Source organism: Sphaeramia orbicularis, chromosome 1 (genome assembly GCF_902148855.1).
Source record: "Sphaeramia orbicularis chromosome 1, fSphaOr1.1, whole genome shotgun sequence".
Classification (NCBI taxonomy): Eukaryota; Metazoa; Chordata; class Actinopteri; order Kurtiformes; family Apogonidae; genus Sphaeramia; species Sphaeramia orbicularis.
In genome coordinates this window covers 19,152,007-19,175,698 of record NC_043957.1, presented here as the reverse complement: position 1 = coordinate 19,175,698, position 23,692 = coordinate 19,152,007, and the positions used below count along the sequence as shown (strand labels likewise).

General features: G+C 37.1%; 1 protein-coding gene across 1 annotated transcript; it reads right to left on the bottom strand.

Moving 5' to 3' along the window:
* Nucleotides 1–1,308: 1,308 nt before the first annotated feature.
* On the bottom strand, nucleotides 1,309–23,565 carry rexo5 (RNA exonuclease 5). Its single transcript, XM_030142205.1, has 17 exons — nucleotides 22,530–23,565; nucleotides 22,247–22,373; nucleotides 22,008–22,128; nucleotides 17,128–17,235; nucleotides 16,957–17,045; nucleotides 16,674–16,789; nucleotides 16,375–16,513; nucleotides 13,285–13,379; nucleotides 13,092–13,194; nucleotides 12,924–13,015; nucleotides 12,079–12,187; nucleotides 9,853–9,963; nucleotides 9,623–9,760; nucleotides 7,334–7,426; nucleotides 2,781–3,117; nucleotides 1,523–1,799; nucleotides 1,309–1,438 (listed from the first exon to the last, which is right to left on the bottom strand). The coding sequence occupies exons 1-17, from the start codon at nucleotides 22,772–22,774 to the stop codon at nucleotides 1,375–1,377; spliced, it is 2,364 nt and encodes a 787-aa protein (XP_029998065.1). The 5' UTR covers nucleotides 22,775–23,565; the 3' UTR covers nucleotides 1,309–1,374.
* Between the last annotated feature and the right edge of the window lie 127 nt (nucleotides 23,566–23,692).

The following is a 23,692-nucleotide window of genomic DNA, read 5'->3' as shown; positions in this document are numbered from 1 at the left end:
GCTCTTTTCATTTAAAGAAATTGTACCACTGAAATGGAAATGCTTATTTTTCTTTTGATCATACAGTCATATTGATGTGGTTATTGAGCATGTCTGGCGATTGAATCATTGATTTATGGCATAGCATAACAGAGGGAATGTCCATTGTTTATTGTGCACCGAAATATCTGCCAACACAGTTTATGCCACCGTGAATGAAATTGAAATTATCAACCATTACAGCATGTTTACTCGCCATCAAAATGTTTTGTCTCAACGAAGTCGTCCGGCACGACCTTCAACCTGGCTACCATTCAGAGTGATGCAAATCTGTGCTCGTTGTCGCATCTCTAACACAGCTCTTCTCGCCATTCGTGTTCGTCGTAGGGCTTGGATTTCAGCCGTGATGCGATTTCAGAGTTCCTGAAGAGTTTGTGGAACAGTCTGACACACACGGTTTTTAAGATACCCCCACAAGAAAAAATCAAGGGGGGTCATATCCGGGGATCGGGGAGAATTTTGTCACCATGAAAGCTCTCTGCACATCCGTAAACTGTGGTCTTGCCATGATGAAAACTCCCTGGGCACTGTCATGTAGGCCTATGTCCTGAGTGTGAAAGCAAAGCCCCGACTCCTGTAATTGTTGTCAATTTCAAGTTTGTTCACTGTGGCATACATTGTGTTGGCAGGTATTTCAGTGCCCAATAAACAATGGACCTTCTCTCTCTTATGCAATGCAATAAATCTATGACTACATTACCAGACATGCTCAATAACCACATCAATATGACTGTATGGTCAAAAGAAAAATCAGTGTTTCCGTTTTAGCAGTACAATTTCTTTAAATGGAAAGAGCGTTTTTTCTGACTCACCCTGTATTGAATACCACAGATACAAATTAACTTTATTGATCCTGGGAAATTCTATTTCATGTTACATTTGATATGGTATTTAATATGTAGGATATACCCTGCATTCTATTTCCTAATTTAGTGGCAAAATATTCAAGATTTTTGATCAAATGTATCGTAAAACAGCCCTTACTGATCACCTGATACCTATTAGTGTTGTGATGGTGCAATAGACACTTAAAAGTGGATTTAAAGTGGAGTACATTGGAGCTTTGCAAAGTGTTGGGTTTGACTTCAATTTCTCTTAAAACGCAGATTTTTTGGTTTTACAGATACTTATTACGCAAAGTGAAACAAACTGTTGAAGACCTTTCATACCACTCACTTGCTTCTAGAACCCAGTCTCCTTTTCTACTAACAATGACATCAAAATCTTTCTTTTGAAGGAAAAAAAATCAAACAAAAACTCAGAGTCTTCCTCATTATAAAACATATTTGTCACATTTAATGTTTGTGGTGATGAGTCGTTAAATATTTATCTTCGTCAAGTTTGGATGGTCGTTTTCTTGATGTCCAAAAGGCACAAACCGGGACTGTGGCTGTGATCGCTGGAAAAGACGAGAGATTTGATCAGTTTAGGAATGAGAATCAACAGGTCAGTGCGGATGGGATTTTTGTCGAATACTTTTCACCTTGTGTGTCCGAGCAGAAGGACCACAGACAACATGCCTTCTGGGAGAAATCTGAACAGTTTCCCCAGATGTCTGTCCAACTTCCTCATCTTACGCTCCATTTCCTGGTCCTCTATGGCGACGCCCCGGTCGGTGTCCGCTGTGGGCGCTGGCGTCGTCATGGAAACCCATGAAGGCAGGTGTGCCGGTGTCAGAGATGGACAGACGAGGTAGTTGTGTCTCCGTAGATCCTCGGAGGAGTCGAGTGCTGCTTGTCTGCTCTCCGAACAGTCGAACTCTACGAACATACAGGGTGGGGAAGCAAAATTTAACATGAACATTTAGTTGTTTTTTCTCAGCAGGCACTACATCAATTGTTTTGAAACCAACCATATATTGATGTCATAATCATACCTAACCTAATCATCCATACCTTTTCAGAAACTTTTGCCCATATGAGTAATCAGGAAAGCAAACGTCAAAGAGTGTGTGATTCGCTAAATGCACTCGTCACACCAAAGGAGATTTCAAAAATAGTTGGAGTGTCCATAAAGACTGTTTATAATGGAAAGAAGAGAATGACTATGAGCAAAACTATTACGAGAAAGTCTGGAAGTGGAGGAAGCAACAAAAAACGTACCTAAGCTTTTATTAAAGCTCTCAAATCCAAAATCCTAAAGGATCCAACCAAATCCATGAGAAAAATGGCAATTGAACTTGAGGTAGACAACAAGACCGTTAGAAATGCAGTAAAATATGATTTGAAGTTAAAATCTTACACAAGAACACCAAAACACTTGTTGACAACAGCAACAAATCCAACTTTCGCAATTTTTGGGAATCATGTTTATGACTGCCTTCTAGCCCAGATCTAAACCCTCTGGATTCTGCTATTTGGGGCGTTTTAGAACATGCTACCAATAGAACATCACACAGCAATGTCGACTTTCTTAAAGACACTATTAAAGAAGAATGGGAGAAGTTGTCACCCGAATATTTGAGGAACACTTGTGCAAGTTTCAGGAAGCGTGTGAAGGCAGTTATTGAGAAAGAAGGAGGACACATAGAATAAAAACATTTTCTATTATGTCAATTTTCTTGTGGCAAATAAATTCTCATGACTTTCAATAAACTAATTGGTCATACACTGTCTTTCCATCCCTGCCTCAAAATATTGTAAATTTTGCTTCCCCACCCTGTATAACAGACACACAAACGCATGAACACGGACACAGACGTGCAGGAGCGGACGAGGGGACGGATGCGGCTTTGGACTCACTTATATACGCATGTTGTGACCGTTTCCCGGGTTTTGTAGGCAGGATGATCCTCTCCACTGACCCAAACCAGCTGAATGTCTCTCTGAGCGTCTCTTCACACAGATCAGACGTTTCTCCCTTCGAGCCGTTTACTTTAGTTTGTTTACGGCTGTTTTTAACATTAGGGACGAGTGAATACGAAGTGTGTCCATTGAGTTTTGCAGTACAGAGTGGGTACTCCGCTGTGTTGGGCTTTACTTGAACAGCATACAGATGACTGCTGTTCAGAGAATCACTCATCAGAGCATCCAGAGTCACATCCAGGTCCAGCGTCGACTCATTAACCGGCCTCTGGACCTAAACGAAAATCAACAAACTGGTGGTATCACATCAGGTTTCTGCAGCTTTCAACAAGTTCAGTTAAAGGGGCTATAGAGCTGCAACCGATTAATCGATTAGGTGCTTGAAGTGAATGCAAAAATTAGGGATGCACCGATACCACTTTTTTCAAGACTGAGTACGAGTACTTACATTTGAGTACTTGCCGATACCGAGTACCGATATGAGTATTTAATAATCCCATTCCAGTTCTTAGTTCCTTTTGTAAATGTGCTTTATTGTCGTTGTCATTAGTCTGACTGGAACAAAGTGCTGCTACTGACATTTAATGCGTTGGAATGAGCGTTTCTCAGTTAATCCACCAGGGGCACCGCTCTGAATTAACCATACTGAACAAATACCATGAAGAAGAGGAAAGTTTTTTGAGAAGAAGAAGAAAGTCAGTAATAACAAACATGGAGACGACAGAGGTAACACTAATGTGATACTAATATTGCAGCGTTTTCTCTGGTAAGGTTTAACAGCTTAGCTTCAGCAGGTAGAGAAAAGAGAAATGAGTGCTAAGTTTCGTTTTCACTTCCGCTGGTGGGGGTCCGCACCGCTCCGTACTCCCGCTGGTATTCTCATTCTGGGTGCACATCCGCCAGCACCTGGAAAACAGATGGAATGTACGCAGAGGATGGACAGAACGCTGCGTCCGTATCTGTGTCTTTAACGTTACTTGCAGTCAGCGTTACTTTTATCACCGTCATTTATTTTGAAAAATCTCCACACTCTTCACACTCCACACACATTATTCCACCACCTCGTACCTGCTGCACTGAACTGTGAATGTCAAACAGGCGTAAGTGGTATCGGTGCATTTGTATCGGATGTCTTTTACAAGTACGAGTATGCACACTGAGTATCGGAGCCGATGCCAATACTCGTATCGGTATCGGTGCATCCCTAGCAAAAATTCACGATTCGTTTAATCGACTCAAATTGATTGAAGGGAAATATTCTATTGCAGTTTTCCTGAATTGAAGCTTCTTTGTGCGTCACAATAAGCGTCCGTGTGAAACACAACAGTGGAACCAATGTTTAACAGCAGAGAAATGAAGGAAACAAAGCTTTGATTCAGGAGAATTGTGGGTGAATGATTTTTTTTTTAATCACTTTGAGTCGATTAATCGGTTGCAGCTCTAAGGGGCTATGTGTAATATTTTCAAGAGGTGCACTGATACCGACGGCAGCGTGACGTTCACCTCGTAGTGCAGCAGGTACGCGGTCGAGGAGTAATGTCAGCAGTGTGGAGATTTTTTTAAATAAACGACGGTGACAAAAGGAACGCTGACTGCAAGTTATGTTAAAGACAGACAGATACAAATGGAGCGTACAGTCCGTCCTCTGCGTAAATTCCATATGTAATTCTGTCTGTTGTCCAGGAGCCTGCACATGTGTAACCAGAGCCGTATAAAGATCATCATATAGGCTCTGTGCGGACCTACCACTGTAAAAACGTAGAGGTAGCAGATCTTTTCAAAGAGCGACTGCAAGTTAGTGAAAAACTACTGACATATTTATGACAACTACCCTCATTAATATCAACACTAGTATCCACATTAGTATTACCTCCTCCTTACTGCCATGTTTGTTATTACTGACTTTCTTCTTACTCTTCTCAAAAACTGTTACTCTTCATGGTATTTGTGGTATCGGTGCATCCCTAATATCTGCACTTTCAAATAACAAAAAATATCAAAATTCATTATTAGTGTTGAGAACATAGAGGTAAGAAGTTATCCTAAAGATGCCAATGTATTGAAAGGCAGAGATATAAACTGTCTGCCTCCATGGTCAGGAAAACAAACATCAAAGGGCCTTTGACCAAAGAAAGTGACTGGATGGGATGAGAACCATTAAGAAACAACTTTGAGTCAAAGAAAAGAAGTGATAAAAGTTAGAAGAACAGTTGTTGCTTTCTCCACTGGACACAACTGTAAATGTAAAGAATGGAGTTTGATGATGAAATGGCAGCATTTCTTCTGCACCGATGAGTTTGATTATGAGGCTTATGAAGGTAAAAAGGTATTATGGGATGTTATTTTCTTTGCTAAGTTGCTGTTTGTTGATCCACGGTTCAGACTAAACTGTGACACTTCTGACCTTGTTTGTTGGATTCCACACAGATCTTTAGTTCAACTACTGACAACACAAACCAATCAGAAAACAGGTGATTTGTTGTTTGACTGTGGCTAAAAACAGAGCTAAGCTAACAGAGCTATAATGTAAACTATCAGCTGATGCAGAACATGAAGATTATAAGACTGTTATTTTGAGTGACTGTCAATATAAGCGTCTATGAGCTTTAGGGTGCATTCACACCTGGAAAGTCCTTTGGTCTGCTTATGTGATTCAGATCGAATACAACTTTTTTTTTAGTTTGGGTAGGATCGCATTCTCATTGCACTTGTGAATCAGAGAAGGTGGGTGTTGATGAAAACAAATGTGGAGGTCCTATATGCAGCTATTGCTTTCGGAATATGTATTCTATTTTTACAGACACAAATTTATGAAAATAATACTGTCAAAAACAGCTCATTTGGAGCCAGTTTCATAATATGTACATCTGACCAAATGTCCATGAGACATTCAGTCTCCTCAATGCTCCACGTCTGTCCACGGCTCATGGCTGCTGCTATTAGCTCTGACTACCCTTTTGGCTCGGCTACTTCCAGCAGCTACGGTAGCTCATCAAGCATAAAAAGGCACATGGTTCCTTGGTTTGTTTCGGCTCGAGGCTGGTAATATTCACACCAGAAGTGAACCGGCCCAGAGTCCGTTTTGGAAGTGGACCAAGACCACCTAGTAGAGGTATTTGATTCGAATCAGAGTTTGCATGTTTGTATTCACACCTAAAAAAATGTCAGGACTTTCCAGGGAAACGAACTCTGGTCCAATTCAAATGGACCAAATGAAGTAGATGTGAATACACTCTTAGTTTGAAGAAGAAAACTCGATGATACCATAATACAAATGTGTGTAAACAATGAGCTTTATACTGTATTCAGTGAATGATACAGTCTGTGGATGAATAGTGTTGATTCAGTGGTGGTTTTGGTCCTGTGTGTTCTGGTACCAGACTGACCCCTACTGGTGACAGTCTGTAATATCAATACAACATAAACACACTTTAAGACTCATGACACTGGATAAATTTGCCATAATCTTAAACTGTAAAAAATACAATACACCACAAAAAATGTGACAAATTTTGGTACACATGCAACACTTTCTGTAACTTCCAGAATAATTATAACTCATGAAATGATTGACAGAATGATAATCAAATGAACAGAACTAATGGGCTGCATTCTTTCTCTGTACATCTTTTTTCGTTTTTATGTATTTTTGAGAAAATGTACACACAAAAAAACACATTGTGAGCTGCAGTACTGTAAAATTAACACTGGCTTCATAACCCAATCACTTTTCAATGTGTATTTTAGATTAATATAACTATATACAAGTGTGGTGCCAGGCACAACAAACCCCGCCCCTTGCATGTATTGTAGCTTATTCTGGCATCAATCAACTCTTTCATCCATATTCAATATTTATTAAAAATGAAAATTATATATGTGCCAACTTTGAAGTAAATTGAACCAAAATTTATGTTTTTATAGACATTTGAAATTTCGCCCATTATAAGTAAATGGGAGAAAAAAAAAGAGTTAAAAAATTAACAAAACATTTAAAAAACAAGCTATCACTTGGATATTTTGCAGAGTGATGTCTAAAATTAATCTCTACATCTCTGCAATGTTTTAAGTAAATTGAATTAAAATTGATGTTTTTATTGCGATTTGAAATTTCAACAATTATTAGTAAATGGGGAAAAAAAAAGATTTTAAAAATTCATAAAAACTTTTTTTCACTTTCACCTCCTGTTCCCAAAATGTACCCACATCTATTCTGGGTCACTGGCAATCTATAATCCCAATTTGGTATGAATTCAGCCAATAGTTTTGCTGCTAAAGTGTTAACAAACAAACAAACAAACAAACCAAACCAAACCAAACCAACAATGATACCCCTTGCCTCCCCTTTGGGGGGCGAGGTAAAAATTAGATTTTAGAATCTACACTTTTTAGAGATCTGCAGAAGCCCTGGTGGTAGTCTGCAAAGGTTAACTGTAATATAAAAAGGAATAATGAAGTGCAACAGCAAAGAATAAAATGAAAAGACTTACCTTGATGGACTGTCCTTGCACTTTCACTCCATTCAGAGTCTTCAGAGCCACCAGAGCAGCCTCCAGCAGCTCAAACTCAACCTCTGCATGAACCTGGAGAACAGACATTAGTCATAAAGCACAGGTGTGGATATGGAGGCAGGTTCGGCGGGAATGAGAACAATGAACTCTTTTAACAGTTACGAGTTGAGGAAAAACTGATTTATGTCATGGTTAAGGTCAAACCCAGTGACATTCTCCTTTTTCTCGTCAAAGCACCAAAACCAAAAGAGAAAACACGGAGAACAAACATGCTAACACAAACTAATCTCACAGACTTTCCTTTGAAACATGAGGAATTGATGTAATATCCTATGAAGTGACAGAAATAAAACCTACCATTTTGTTGAAGGTATAAAACTGGCAACATAAGCAACAATAACTATTGTTAAAATAAAAACAGATTCAGTAACATCAGCTCCCAGCACCTACAGGACACAAGCACACAAATGTGACACACAGTATTGTACCTTTAACCCATAAAGACCCAAACATCCAGTGGCTACCAAAAGCATCTACTGATGTAAAATGTTTAATACCTGTTGATCCACTAATTCTATCAAACATGTAAATAATTGGTGTAAAATACAGTTTATCATCTTTTCATGGTCATCAGATATGACCCATTTGGATGTTCAGAGGCTCCGTAGTTACCGTGGAAACACCGTCATCTTCTACAACATTAATTCACCAGTAAAACCCATGGAGTTGGATCAATGACAATGGATGGACACGCTGGGTTTATGTTCAGCTATTAATATCTTTGCCGTAAAAGTCACTTTTTCTTCAGTTTTCTCTGTTTCTGATATCATAAACCTCAACTTTAATCTGAGCTTTTAATGAAAATCTACATGATCAGTACATTCAATATGGGAAAATACAGGATTTTCACTGAAAAAACACAAAATACAGAGAATAATGCTGTAATAAATGATGATAAATCACTTAAGAAAGGTTAAATAGAAAAAAAAAATCATTTGGGAACTACCACAAAATTAGCACTGGGTCTTTATGGGTTAAAGGGGTTCTATATAATATTGAAGTTCCAACATCTCACCAGCAGGGGGAAGCTACATACCAGAACATACTTAAGACCAAAACCACCAATGAATCAAAACTATGTATCCACAGACTGTATCAGTCGCTGAATTGAGTATAAAGTTCATTATTTACACACATCTGTTTTATGGTATCGGCAAGTTTTCCTCTTCAAACTAAAAGTGATAGCCGTTTATTTTGACAGTGGCTCAAAATAATCTTTGTGTGCTGCATCAGCTGATAGTTTACATTAAAGCAGCAACTTAGCAAAGATGATAACATGCCATAATAACTTTATACCTTCATAAGCCTCAGAATTAAACTCACCCATGTAGAAGAAATGCTGACATTTCAGCATCAAACTCCATTCTTTACATTTACAGCTGCGTCCAGTGGAGAAAACAATAACTATACTTCTAACTTTTGTTGACTCTACGCTTTGTTTCTCATCCCATTTCATCACTGCTTTGATTGAAAAAAAAAAAAAAAAAACCTGTGTGGATAGTTTTCCACACCATGGGAGGCATTGTGACTCACATAAATCCAGTTCATATCTGTACAATCCAATAATACAGGATGTATAAAAAAAACTATACATTTTGAAAAATTACCCCCAGTTCCAATCAAAGGTCATGGGAGGGGACAATGGGCATCCCTAACCCTAACCCTACCCCTAACTTGGCCTGTCCTCAGTGACATTTTCAGGCCTAAACAAGTTGAATTAACTTTGAAAGGCAGGAACAGCTGCCATGGGTAAAGAAGTGAAATTGACATGGTGGCCAAAGTGTGGGAATTTTGTGGAAAACAAGATGGGTGCCCATTGTCCCCTCCCATGACCTTTGATTGGATTTAAATCCCACCGCTACTTTGCTCAAAAAAGTTTTATCTTGGATTGCGCAATTTGCCCCTGCTCACTCATGCATGAAAACCTGGGTCTGTAAATTTGGACAAATATCCACCAATCCCCTACTTACAGACATCCATTAAAAAAATTCAAAAAATTATCAAATGTGGAACTGGGCGTAATTTTTCAGAAAGTTTTTTTTTTTTTTTTTAAACACCCTGTATATTGGCATCTCTGGCAGGATCTCAGAGCTTTAGGTCACTTTTTAATATCTGAAAGAAGACATACTACATATAGCCCCTTTCATTTACAAATATTGCAGCCGAAATATTAATACTAAATGATAATGATGTATGTGAGATACATACCCTGACAGTTGTGTTGAGCACTTTGACTTTATGAACAGGTCCACAGCAGCCAAACAGTCGCCTCACATCCTTCTCACTGAAACCTGGTGGGAATGGCCCAGCGAACACAACGCACATATCTCGCAGACTTGAGAACATCTGCGGAAAAAAAACACACACACGAAGTGAGAAAACTCCATCAAACTAAGACTCTACAGTGGAGTTGATAATATTCTGAGTGGATGTCTCACTCTGTGGAGCTGCTGATGAGGGAGACCAGTCGTCGACGGCTCCGAGAAGGAAGATAACTGAAGCACTGAGACGAAAGGACACGTGGTCTGTTTCCTGAAAGAGTCCAGAACCTGAAGAGGAGAAGGAGGAAGAGGAGGAGGAGAAGAAGAAGAAAAAGAAAAAACAGACACTGAATTTGAATGCATTTGGGTCCGATCAAGCCACAGTGAACATCAATATTTGCACACATCATTTATCAAGAGGGCTCATTTTTTAGGTAAAGATCTCTATTTTATGGAACTGCTATCCTTTTTAAAATACCACTTGTAGAAAAAGTTACAACTGATTTTATTGATTGTACTTTGAACACAACAGTCATGCCTCAGACATAAAAATATAGTTAGAATTTGACACTAAAAATTATATCTAAAAAATTTGGACATTTATTTAATGTCACATTCAAAAATACTACCTGTGAACTGTTACCGAGAAATTACTCTTTATTTGTAATTTATCTATGTCAATATGGACCACCACAAGTTGTAACACTGTGTTAGTATTAAATACATTAAATAAAGCTTGTTGTTTTAAAAAATAAGTCAACATTTTGGGTGATGCATATAATGGTAAAGAATCGTCCACATGTTACTATGGCAACCTGTCCGTGTGTTACCACATTCTCATGTCAATAAAACACAGACTTTCAATATTTTACTCCAAATGTATTTTCAGCATAGTTGAAGATAGTATCCAAAAGGTTCTGTCCTACTTCATATTAACCCTTTCATGCACAGTGGTCACTACAGCAGACAATTATTCTACAGCGGATCTCTTGTATATTCATGGATTTTGTTTTAGTTTCATATCTGCCAACACATGCATCATTCCATACACTACAATTGATAACATTACTGGAACTTTGCTGTTCTTGATAAACCTGATCTAACATGTTTGAGTATAAATCAATTGCTCGTTACCGTTATTAGACTGTAATTAACAACAGAAACTTTTTTTTTTTTTGGCATATTATCTCCATGAAGTGAGTAATGATTTGTAATAGGGTTTGTTAAAATGTGAGAAAACATCAAATTAACAGCAATAAAATGTTCTTATTTCATAGTTTTCACACAGTATATCAGTAAATACTTGTTTTCTTTGCTTTCTTTGGTGTCCAGTTTAGTGGACATTTTTGCAACTCTATGGAAAATAGCTTCATGAAAAAATGCCTAAAGAGGAATAAAAACACTCAGGAAAAAAAAAAAATCTCGATTAAGGTTCTCATAATTCATGCATGAAAGGGTTAATTTCTGTCGAGAACTGCATGTTTTGAATGTTTGCATAAAGCTTAACAAATTTATGTCCATTTCAAGTCCTCGTGTTACCGAGCAGTAATTTGACATTTTTCACCTAAAAATTTTATCTCCCCAAATTTTGATATATTGGGGATTTGTATATATACATAATGTTAAAGTGTTTATAAATACCTACTCACGTATGTATAATACATGCATATAAGTTACTCTGATTACATGACAGAGACTGTTGAACATGAATTGTGCCCATGTGTTACCGCTTGATCGAACCCATATGTCCAAGACTGATGAGACATTTTGTGGAATCGATTAAATGAAAAAATGACAGATGGTCAAGGTTAATGCTTTTGAAATAAATGATAATTTTTACTTTTTTATGTGTCCAACTACCTAAGATATTCAGCATTTTTAAAATTCCAATATTGAATTAACCCCAAAAACTGATGTCGAAATAGTATAATCAGAGTCACAATTTAATTGTATATAATTTCGTAATAGAAACTGAGATATTGACAAATAATGCAATAAAACATTCAGCCTGTTGATTAAGCAACTAAAACTCTATTTATGAAGTATCATAATGTCATAAAATCCTTTGTCCTTTTTCCTATACTGTTATGACATTTTTCTCAGAATTCTTGAGATACTTAGGTCTATTTTCTTAAAATATTATGAATTTATTATCTTTCTGTTAATTTTTCTCACTTGTTTCATGTAATATTTTAACTTTATTCTCATCATATTATGACTTTATTCTCCAAACATCAGTGTGGTCTTAATACTCAGTGTTTTCAGTCACAACAGCTCGGGGCCCACTTCAGCTGATGACCCCAGAACTAGATTACTCAAATAGAAAACCAATCTTTCCTTGGTTTCCATCAAGACGAGCTGCCTTTGGGTCAGAACCACCAACCACAGCTCCTCACGCCTCACCTCTTTGTCTGACTTGTGCCACTGCTGTTTGGATAATTCCAGGACGACGTCTGAACGTTTCCCTGAGAAGGTTACGGACCGGCCGACCATCTGCAGTACATCAGAAAACCTGTACAAGAAACACTGATGCGGTAAAGTGGATTTCACACTGTGGATCAGAAACAGTACTTCTGTGCACTCATTCACAAGGCCATACTACAGTGATATGATTAAAGAAAAGGAAAAGAATGTTCCAGGTTATTTCTGAAAAGGATTCTGTACCCGAGGAGGATTACATCCATATTTTTAAGAGCTTTTCTACAGGGACAGGGGTTTCATTCTTATCCCTTTAGACAGATAATGAATACTTTTAGATTTATAGAGGCTTTGGTAGAATTTACCAAGTACTTTTAAGTGCAGCACTGTACGTACTTCAGTTCACATTTGAGATACTTGTCCTCTTGAGAGGTTTGTTTGCTTTTTAGATTAGTCGTCTTTATTCATGCCTTAGGGAAACAACATTCACATGTGATGGAAAGAATCAGCGCACGTGAAGACCTTTAGATAAGTCAAGCGAGGTACAGAACACAAACATATGCAAATAAAAAGAATTAAGTAGTAAGAAAATAAGTGAATAAATAGGATAAAAAATACATACAAACATAATACTAATAAAACAGAACATTTAAAGAAAGTTCCTCTGAATCCATTTTGCTATTTTGCTTAATTCTCAGTTTGTTTTCCATAGATTAAAATGACCAAATGACACATTTACTGTGTGTTTGTAAGAGTCGTAATATTGATTCGAACTTGCTAGTAATTTTATTGATGACATTTTTAAGTTTATAGAACATAATGATTTATACCTTGTACTTGGTGGTGGAGCTGGTGTGCATTCAGTTTCAGATTCATCCTCTATTGTATATCCCCACAGCTCCTCCAGATGACTCTCCACAACCTAACATTGAACACACAAAAGGGTTTGTATCCACTCTGTGGGTGTGTGCATGTGTATTTATTAAGCAGTGTGTTACCTTGCAAGGTCCTGTTTTAATAAAGTACTGGGCCAGCTCCAAGGCTGCCACAGCGTCCTCTGTAGGATTATGGCCTATCTTCTCTTCAGTTTGTATTTGCCTCCTGAGTGGAAATTTTCATTATTATCTATGGCTTGTAAGAGGCACATACAGACACTGAGACACAGAGAAAAAGAGGAAGGAGGATTTTTACTTGAGCAGAGTCTCGGCCAAGATCTTGAGCTTAAATTTCTGTCCAAACTCTTTCCTGTACAGCAGTGAAGTGTCGATGACATGCCGGTGGATCATCTTCGGGGAAAACACAAACACAAACTGGTCAAAATGTTGCCCGGTATTGATCTGCGATTGAACTATTTTCGAAGTTAAAAAATAGAAAGTCAGACTTAAATGAGGGTGATGACAATGTCTGTTTACATCCAGAGATGATTACATGATACTGTTACTTTAAAGCAGTGATTCTCAAACTTTTTACAGCGGCGTATCCCCTGAAATATATATTTTTAGACAAGCACCCCCAACTCTCGCTTCAGCAATTTTGATTGAAAAAAATGAGGCAAAATTTGTTCCTGTGGCAAAGGTGTCGGTTTATGTTTTCAAAACTAAGTAAATAAAAAAACATATATTTAACTTTAATATATTAAAAATAACAAATCTTTATATGCAAATTTTGTGCAAAATATAAACAGAAAAGCGCCCTCTTTCATGCTAAGAAAAATAAATTAAATGGTCAGGAATGAATAAATAAACTTTTCATCAACAAAAAACAATTACTTAATAACTCAAATAAATTTGAATAATATAAAATAGAAATGTTCTTAAAATATAAAAAAAAATAAAATATTGAAATGAAAAAAAAAGTCAGAAGTGTAAATTTTATTATATGAATGTATTTATTGTGTTTTATATTTCAGCATTAATTCTCAGTATTTATTGTGTATTCAGTACATGATGACTTATTTTATGTATTTTTCCCCAAAAATGTCAAGTACCCCCTGGGCTTCTTCCATATACCCCTGGGGGTACGTGTACCCCACTTTGGGAACCCGTGCTTTAAAGCACTGTATACATTTCTAATCTTCTGATGTGTTATGAACCATCCAGAGCCCTTCGGACATCTGGGACAGGTCTGTTCTCTCTGCTACACATACTGTATATGGAACAAATTCCCAGAAACCTGTAGATCTGTTGAAACTCTGAGCACTTTTAAATCCAGGCTGAAGACTTTTCCATTTGCTGCTGCCTTTCATCAAAAACAAATAATTGTTCATTTCCCATACTGCACTCTAACGTTTATTTTTTGCATTTTCCCTTCTTATTCTTATGTTATAGTCTATTTTAGTTCGTTTGAATTTTCTTTTATTTTTAAATAACATTTTCTTTCACACTTTGCCGTAATGCGTTTCAATTTTTATGTAAAGCACTTTGAATTGTTTTGTACATGAAATGTGCTATACAAATAAATCTGCCTTGCCTTTAAATGGAAACAAAATCCAGTGCAGACTTCACAACAATCTACACATCTTCCATTAAATCCAGTTTTTAAAAATGTCACTCAGATTGCCAAGGTTTCACTCTTGAATGCAACTTTCTTTTTAGAATAAATGACCTCTAACACTCACAGCGTCTCTAATGTCCCTTGAAAAGAGGGAGAGTGAAGCTGAAAAGTGGAAAAAACATATTTGGTCTGATACCTTGACACTGTCCACCAATGAAAACACACCTTTGTGCCTCTTCCCTGACCTATACGTATTTATTTTAAGCGGCAACAACATAGAGAATTCTTGCTTTTGGCTTTTTTTGTGGCATTTTTCTTCTTCAGTAGCACAAGCATTGTGATATATTGTAGATGTGACGTTGTGCACAATCATCAGGGTGTTCTGTTTACCTGTTGTGGACTATATGTAATATGTGTAAAGCTTAAATGTGATTTCATTTTAGATAAAATGCAAAACAATGGATGCGTTTGCTTTGAATTGGGGCTATGAATGTTAAGGGGAGTTACGACCACTACCTACTATGCACTGTTTTGTTACACGGTTTGTTTTTATCATGGTGGCAATAATGTGCTGCAGTTGAATCCAAAACAGATTTAATGATAAATTACAGTACAGTCACGGAAAAAAATTATTAGACCACCCCTTGTTTTCTTCAGTTTCGTGTTCATTTTAATCCCTGGTACAACAAAAGGTACATTTGTTTGGGCAAATATAATAACAACAAAAATAGCTCATAAGAGTTTAATTTAGGAGCTGTTATCTATCCATTTTCCATGTTTTCTTGATAATAACCAAAATCACTTCAGTTCTTACATCAATAGCTGTGGCACTGTACTGACAAAAACAGTGCTTTTAGGCATTCCATGTTTTCCTTTCTGTCTGTTTTAGTCATATGATACACACAGGAGTTAGTACTTGATTGCATAACCATTGTTTTTGATGACTTTTGATGGTCTAATATTTTTTTCTGCAACTGTATATCATATGTATCTTACCATAGAATCATTATGATGTGATTCCATGGTTACCACAGGTAGCATATTATGATAATTTTATAACTTCAGTTACTTTGGGATCTCTTCGCCTATAAAGCAATGCCTTAATCAATTTAAGACACTGGAACAATTGAAAACAGAGAAAGAAAAGTGGGTACTCTCCCTGGTTAAAAAAAAAAAAAAAAAATCACTGTTAACAACCCAATCAAATTTAAAAAAACAAAAAAAACTCTTTTCTCACAAGTATACTGTTAGTACTGATTTTAGTACTGACCATAAGTCTTCTCTTAGTTTATAAGACACATGTGATGGGTCTTCAGTTTTCATTCTCTTTCTAACCACAGGCCTATATATGAATGTTTACTCTCAGTCAGTTTCTCAGTTCTGCATGTTTTGTAAGCTACTTTATCTCTAATGATACCACAAGGTACAGCATAACCCAACTCCCCAGAACTTCCCAGGACAACTCCAAGGTCTTGCATCCTGCTTGTTTTTATCTTATTTTCATTCTTCTGCTTAGCGACAGCGTCATACATCATATTAACCAATCACATTTAATCTTAGCGCAGACTACTGTAAGTTAGACTGACTTCCTGGACTGGTCAGAACTGACTTCTGAGTGAGGGCAAAGCTTCGTCTGTCAGTTTTTCACTTGTGCACAATAAAGAAAGGCCTGATTGACAACCAATCCATTCTCCACGAATTTCTTTGTTGTTTACGCCTCCATGACAATACTTTCATTAAAAAATAGTCGAAAGCTAGAAATGCTGGTAATTTGCCAGAATCACTCACTTTCAAAGCCCTGAGGTCACAGTGTAATGAATGACCGACAAGAACCGCATCCCTCGGCAACAGATCTCTGAGCTTCTGCTGAACATCGCGGAGGGTCATCTTGATTGGCCGCAACATCTCTGCAGTGATACCTGAGAACCTATCAGGAAGCACAGAGCAAAAACATGTTTTAACATTTGATATGACCTGTGTGTATATATATATATATATATATATATATATATATATATATATATATATATATATATATATATATTTAATAATGTAAAATACACCGTTACGTGTGTGTTTGTATGTACTTTGTGAGGTAGTTCAAAATACGGTTTGGAGGTTTCACTAACTCATCCAGCAAACACTTCCCACTGCTGTCCACCAGAGAAACACGGGACAGCTCATTTCCCTTGGCTGTCAAACACTGAAACAATAACATTATAATGAACCACTTGATGTCAGGGTGAAAGTGCTGTATTTAATGACACAGTATTCTTTAAAAATGTTTATATCACAACATAGGATGATGAAGAAACAGAGACAGATTGGTTTCAGGTGTCAGAAAACTGAAAGTTACTTAGAAGTTCTCACCATCTCACAGTCGAGTCCATACAAGGGGCTGCTGTCCGTCACAAAGTCAGCACTGTCAGTACAAACAAACTCCTCACAGCCTGGCAGCCCTGTCTCAGATAAGATGTAAAGGTGGAAGTGAAAAGGTCTGACTGGGAAACACACAAAGCAGACAGTTACAGACAGACTCACCTTTTACTGGGTAATTGTTCTTGATCATTTCCTCTTGACTGAGGACATACGCTGTCAGTCCTCTCCTCTCTGTCCCAAATTTGATTATTACTGGATGCTTTTTCAGTGCTGTAGCAGTGAATAACATATACACGTAAGAACAACTATTTTTAATCACAGTAATGATCTGCCATTTCTATTCTTAGTAAATGTGAGTGGTAGTGACTGCAATATTCAGGGTTCGTACACATTTTTCAAGGTCAAATTCAAGCACTTTTCAAACACTTTTAAGGGTCATTTTCAGATTTTTCTCAGCACAACACCTTATCGCTGGGGTAAAATACATATCTACAGGAAAGCATATACTCATGAGTTTTTTTTTCACTTTTTATTACAATGATGTACATTGTATTACGCTATAAAGATCTAAAATTACGTTTCATAATAAGATAAGATATTTTATTGTTATTATACAGAATGTACAATGAACCCACCCATTATGCAGTGTCCTAAGCCAGCAGAGGAGCTCCTTCAGCGACAGACTGCGCTCATTAAGTTATCTAAGTCATCGAAGTTATTCACAGCTACTTATACTCTGCATTTATTTATTTATTGTGTGTTGATGTGGTATGGCTCTGTTTGTGGAGCGGTGACCGCATTTTGTATTCTGAATTTCCCCTAGGGGATTAATAAGTAAATCTATCCATCTATCTATCTATCTATCTATGAAATTTAGGCGCATTATCAGGATACAGACTCACAAATAGTAATAGTAATAAATAGTAATAATAACTATACAGGGTGGGGAAGCAAAATTTACAATATTTTGAGGCAGGGATTGAAAGACAGTATATGACCAAATAGTTTATTGAAAGTCATAAGAATTTATTTGCCACAAGAAAATGTACATAATAGAAAATGCTTTTATTCTACGTGTCCTTCTTTCTCAATAACTGCCTTCACATGCTTCCTGAAACTTGCGCAAGTGTTCCTCAAAGATTCGGGTGACAACTTCTCCCATTCTTCTTTAATAGTATCTTTAAGAAAGTCGACATTGCTGTGTGATGTTCTATTGGTAGCATGTTCTAAAACGCCCCAAATAGCAGAATCCAGAGGGTTTAGATCTGGGCTAGAAGGCGGCCATAAACATGATTCCCAAAAATTGCTAAAGTTGGATTTGTTGCTGTTGTCAACAAGTGTTGTGGTGTTCTTGTGTAAGATTTTAACTTCAAATCATATTTTACTGCATTTCTAACGGTCTTGTTGTCTACCTCAAGTTCAATTGCCATTTTTCTCATGGATTTGGTTGGATCCTTTAGGATTTTGGATTTGAGAGCTTTAATAAAAGCTTTGGTACGTTTTTTGTTGCTTCCTCCACTTCCAGACTTTCTCGTAATAGTTTTGCTCATAGTCATTCTCTTCTTTACATTATAAACAGTCTTTACGGACACTCCAACTATTTTTGAAATCTCCTTTGGTGTGACGAGTGCATTCAGCAAATCACACACTCTTTGATGTTTGCTTTCCTGATTACTCATATGGGCAAAAGTTTCTGAAAAGGTATGGATAATAGTGTTAGGTATGATTATGACATCAATACAGGGTGGGGAAGCAAAATTTACAATGAACATTTAGTTGTTTTTTCTCAGCAGGCACTACATCAATTGTTTTGAAACCAAACATATATTGATGTCATAATCATGTGTCCAGTGTCCATAAAGACTGTTTATAATGGAAAGAAGAGAATGACTATGAGCAAAACTATTACGAGAAAGTCTGGAAGATACTGTTAAAGAAGAACGGGAGAAGTTGTCACCCGAATATTTGAGGAACACTTGCACAAGTTTCAGGAAGCGTGTGAAGGCAGTTATTGAGAAAGAAGGAGGACACATAGAATAAAAACATTTTCTATTATGTCAATTTTCTTGTGGCAAATAAATTCTCATGACTTTCAATAAACTAATTGGTCATACACTGTCTTTCAATCCCTGCCTTAAAATATTGTCAATTTTGCTTCCCCACCCTGTATATGTTTGGTTTCAAAACAACTGACGTAGTGCCTGCTGAGAAAAAAACAACTAAGTGTTCATTATAAATTTTGCTTCCCCACCCTGTAAATATAAAATATATAATAAAAACAAAGTTTGCATCGCTCACATATCAACATCCATACATTCATTCCCTCACACATCCACCTCCTTCTTCATCACACAGCAATACGTCACACACCCATCCCATCAGTGCCAGTGTATACAGTGAATGTACACCGGGGTGTGTAGTCCTGTCGGCTCTGTGTGCTTGGATACCCGTTGGCTCAATAGCCTCCGCCGGGATGGTGGGATTAAACCACGTCTCCGTAAGAACCAAAGTACAGCAGTCTTTAATGTTCTTCTGTGTTGCAATGTTAAGTTCCAGCTCTTCTACTTTGTTGGAGAGTGATCTTAGGTTGCGTCGTAGCCTAGCTTGTTTCCCAGCCCGGCAGCCCCGTTTCTGCTTCCGCTCTCTACGGCACCTCCGTCGCCTCGCCGGTATAGTCATCCATAGAGACTCCGGTGGTTTGACGAGCTCCGTCGGTATGTCATGACGCGGATCTTCCGAGTTGAAGATACAGTTTTCTTGACTCGAGCCGATGGTAATCAGTTCTTGTCGACTGTATTTAACATGTGCATGAGCGTACTTGGAACTTGGTAAGAAATAAACTGGCAGTATACTCATAAAAGAGTACCGATCGATGGAGTCCGGAGCCGCTGCATGTACGTGCGCCGCCATGTTCCATGTTTACAGTGTTGTGCCGAATTCTGCTCCCTGCCGAAAACTGCATCACGCAGCAGCTGCCGAAAACAGCTCCGCCTTCCCAAGTCAGCCATAAAGAGGACAAAGTGCGCCAAATTCACCCTGTCACACCACAATAACTCCAAATGTGAGCTGCTAAAGTAGTTTCACTCCTTTAGCTTCACAAGCTAATTCTGATGGGGGGTGCAGTTTTCGGCAGTATCTGATGCCGAATTCTGCTCCCTGCCGAAAACTGCATCACCAGCCGCGGGTGATGTAGTTTTCGGCAGTATCTGTTTATATTGTTATATATTTTGTGTGTTGTGTATCTAAGATTTAACTTTAGAAAGTTTTATATACCTTACAGTTTGAACATTCTTTAATATTAAACAGATAAAAAAAAAAACATAACTGCAATATCTTACAATATTATTAATTACTTAATTGCTACACAGGTATGACGGTGTTAAGAGGTTGAATAATTCACAGTTAATTTCATACCCTACAGTCAGAAAGGAGAAAAAGTTATGACAGGATGAAGTTGTTGCACACTGTCCTCTTCATGGCTGATTTAGGAAGGGGGAGCAGTTTTCGGCAGGGAGTAGAATTCAGCACAACAAATAGGGCCTGGCCAAGTGAAAGTGAACATCAAGGTCAATTTCTCTTTTTCTCTAAAACAATATTTTTGATTACTCAGCATTTCTAAAACTGTGTTTATTACCTCCACCAAGGACGTTATGTTTTTGTCGGCATTGGTTTGTATGTCTGTCTGTCCGTGTGCAAGATAACTCAAAAAGTTATGGACGGATTTGGATGAAAATTTCAGGAAATGTTGATACTGGCACAAGGAAGAAATGATTAAATTTTGGTGGTGATCAGGGTGGGGTGAGGGGCACTGAGCTGCCTTGGCAGAGGTCTCCGCTCTAAAGAGAGCCTAGTTTAATTATACCTGAATTACAACTGGATATATAAGAAAATATATGAGAATACAGTCTAAATGAAGAACAGTAAAGGTTGTAAATGAATGCATAAAGCATATATTCAGAATGTAAATATCAATGTGTAAATAAATATGTTCAAAATATATGCCTGTGTCTAATCCTCTATTTCATAATAATCGAATAATGATTTTGAATGTTATTTATTATAAAAAAAAAAACCAGCAGAAAGATGTGTATTAAATATAGTAATGAAACCTATGTCACCAAAGACTGATAATTTTATCAGTATCTTGATAAAATCTTTGATTATTATTATGGTGCCTAACACTGAACAAACACCTCATTCCCTTACTTTCTTGGATTCTTACTCGCTTACTATGAATTAATGTCTTTTAAAACTAAAATAAAAATGATATCAGTTTAACTTTATGGATATAATGTACTCCGATATATTTAAAAAAAAGTGTGGTATGCTAAATATTTGCACTTTCCTTGAGGAACAGCACTTTTTGGCATTTTTTCCAAACCTTGAATAACTGCTGTATAATTTTCCTCACTTTGTTACTTTGTCAATGATGATAAATTCATGTTTTTATTAAATATTTGGTTGTTATTCCTTAATAGAATATTAAAGTACTTGCTTAGACCTACAATTTCAGCTATTATGGTTGCTGCCAAATTAATTTTTAAAAACAGATATGGAATGATTAGTATTGCTGCACAGTGCTTTCTCACTACATTACTCACTTGGCCTGGCCCAATAGCAAAAAGTTTACAAATTAAACAAGAACACAAAGTTTTATCCAAAAAAGGGGAAGCCACTTGGTGTCCTTCAGGCACACTCACACTGAGTCAAAGATTAAGATAAAAATTTATCGAGAGTCAACCTGACAGCATCCACTTCTTTTCCTTTTTGACATAAAGTTTGATTTTTCAAAATGTATCATCACTCTGTAAGTAGCTTTGGCTTGCCATCTAACCTGGCAGAGTTCATATTAAAATTATATAAATAAACCACATCACAGAGTCAAAATTGCAAGCACTTTCAAGCACATAAACTGAAATCACTTTCAAGCACTTTTCAGACCTTGAAAGCACAATATTGAAATTCAAGGATTTTAAGCACCCGTACGAACCCTGAATATTGTTCTTATACAATTAGAACATGTCTAAATCCACGACTTTCACCTTTGTGCAGTCCATTGCTCTCCTCCTCTGTTTGGAAAATAGCTGGACTGTCTGATTTTGTGACTTCACTGCTGAAGATTCCTGATGCTATGTTGTGCGACGATGGAGTGAATGTGACCCTCTAACACAACCATCAACACACAGATAAATCCAATTAGACACGACTCCAAATCACCAAAATGTCATCAAAACAGTGAATAAAAATTATCCATTCATTTACAACCCTTGTTCATACTTACAGTGGTGTAGTTTTTCCTGAGGTTTGGCAGGGAAAGGTAATGTTTGTAAAAGTGACTCTGAGTAACGTCCTGCACTATCACAACATTCACACCCTGAACCTTCCTCTGCTTATGGAAACGACACCAGCTGGTACAGAGGAGAGACAAGAGAACAAGAAAACACTTTCATAAGTCTGACAGAGAAGAAATTAATTAGACTGTATCCTGAGTTTAAGTAGACAACACATACATTAGAGAGAATAGTTTAATGAGACCTACCACAATCATTACAGTATTTATCTACCTGGGCTTTTTGACTGACTTCCCCAGTGCAGCATAATGCAGCAGCTCTGTCAGCTCATTCAGTGTAACTGGCTGCTTGAGGTGCTCGAGAAGCACAGAGATCCTCGGTGAGCGGGTTGGGTGGACGTCCAAAGGCACCTGATCACATTCCTGTCCAGTTTTTAATCTCTTGGTCCTCTCATGTTCAGCAGTGACAAGGCTCTTTCTTTTGTTTTCATTAGATGATGCTGGTGATGTAGCCTCCATGTTTAATTGAAAAGGTATCTGTATTGGTCCACATGCACCAGTACAGTATAACCAGTATAACTACTTTATCATTGAATTTCAACAGGTAACAAAGAAAAACACTGTATACACATTGAGAAGTTTTACCTAAAGCTGTTTGGTCCTGCACAAAAAAATGAGATATTTTAATAAAGCTTCAGAACTACAAAAGAATTATCAGAATTTTTCTCTACTTTTCACATTCAGTGAAGTTTATAGTACATGGACTTCAAGTCTCGTCATCTTTTAATGACACACTTTACGTCTCTTATTTAGTTATTTTAAGAAAATTTTTAAAATTACAGCTCGAAATAGCTTGTTTTTCAGACTTGCTGAGAAATGACCAGCATGTTTTTCTCTAAGAAGCTCTCAGGCTTGAATTAAATGATTAAATTATGATACTAGCATGAAAAGTAACTAATGGTTGTACGAGCATTTACTGTCTTTGGGTTGGAAAGGAAAAATCATACACAATGTCCTTAACATTTGTGAAGTATTTCTATTATTCCCACTTACATATTTCATAGTTGTAATCTATAGTAGCTCTTAGGGAGAACGCATGACAGTCTGATATCAAGCTAGCTAAAGCTCTTATCTATATTTACATATATGTCATTCTAAAAAAAAACGTTAGGTTTAACAAAAACGTAAAAACAGAGACAACACTGGAAATACCATATGATTTTGGGCTTGCTAATTCCAAACAGAGACTCTTTCCACAGCCAGCACATGCTAAAAACACGTTAGCGAAAAACACGGACGCTGCTACTGGTGACTACTTCCGGTTAGACCTTTTAGAAATAAATGTCAGTATGACTATTATTACGCCATTAAGTTAATAAACAGAGCTAGAATTAAGTCTTGTAGAATAAAACCATGCATGTATTTTATATGTTAAAA

Coding starts and splice junctions, on each gene's coding strand:
- rexo5 (XM_030142205.1), bottom strand. CDS start 22,774: ATGGAGGCTACATCACCAGCATCATCTAATGAAAACAAAAGAAAGAGC. Junction 22,129..22,246: donor TCAGGAAAAACTACACCACT/GTAAGTATGAAC, acceptor TGGTTGTGTTAG/AGGGTCACATTCACTCCATC. Junction 12,188..12,923: donor GCTCCACCACCAAGTACAAG/GTATAAATCATT, acceptor TTTCTTGTACAG/GTTTTCTGATGTACTGCAGA.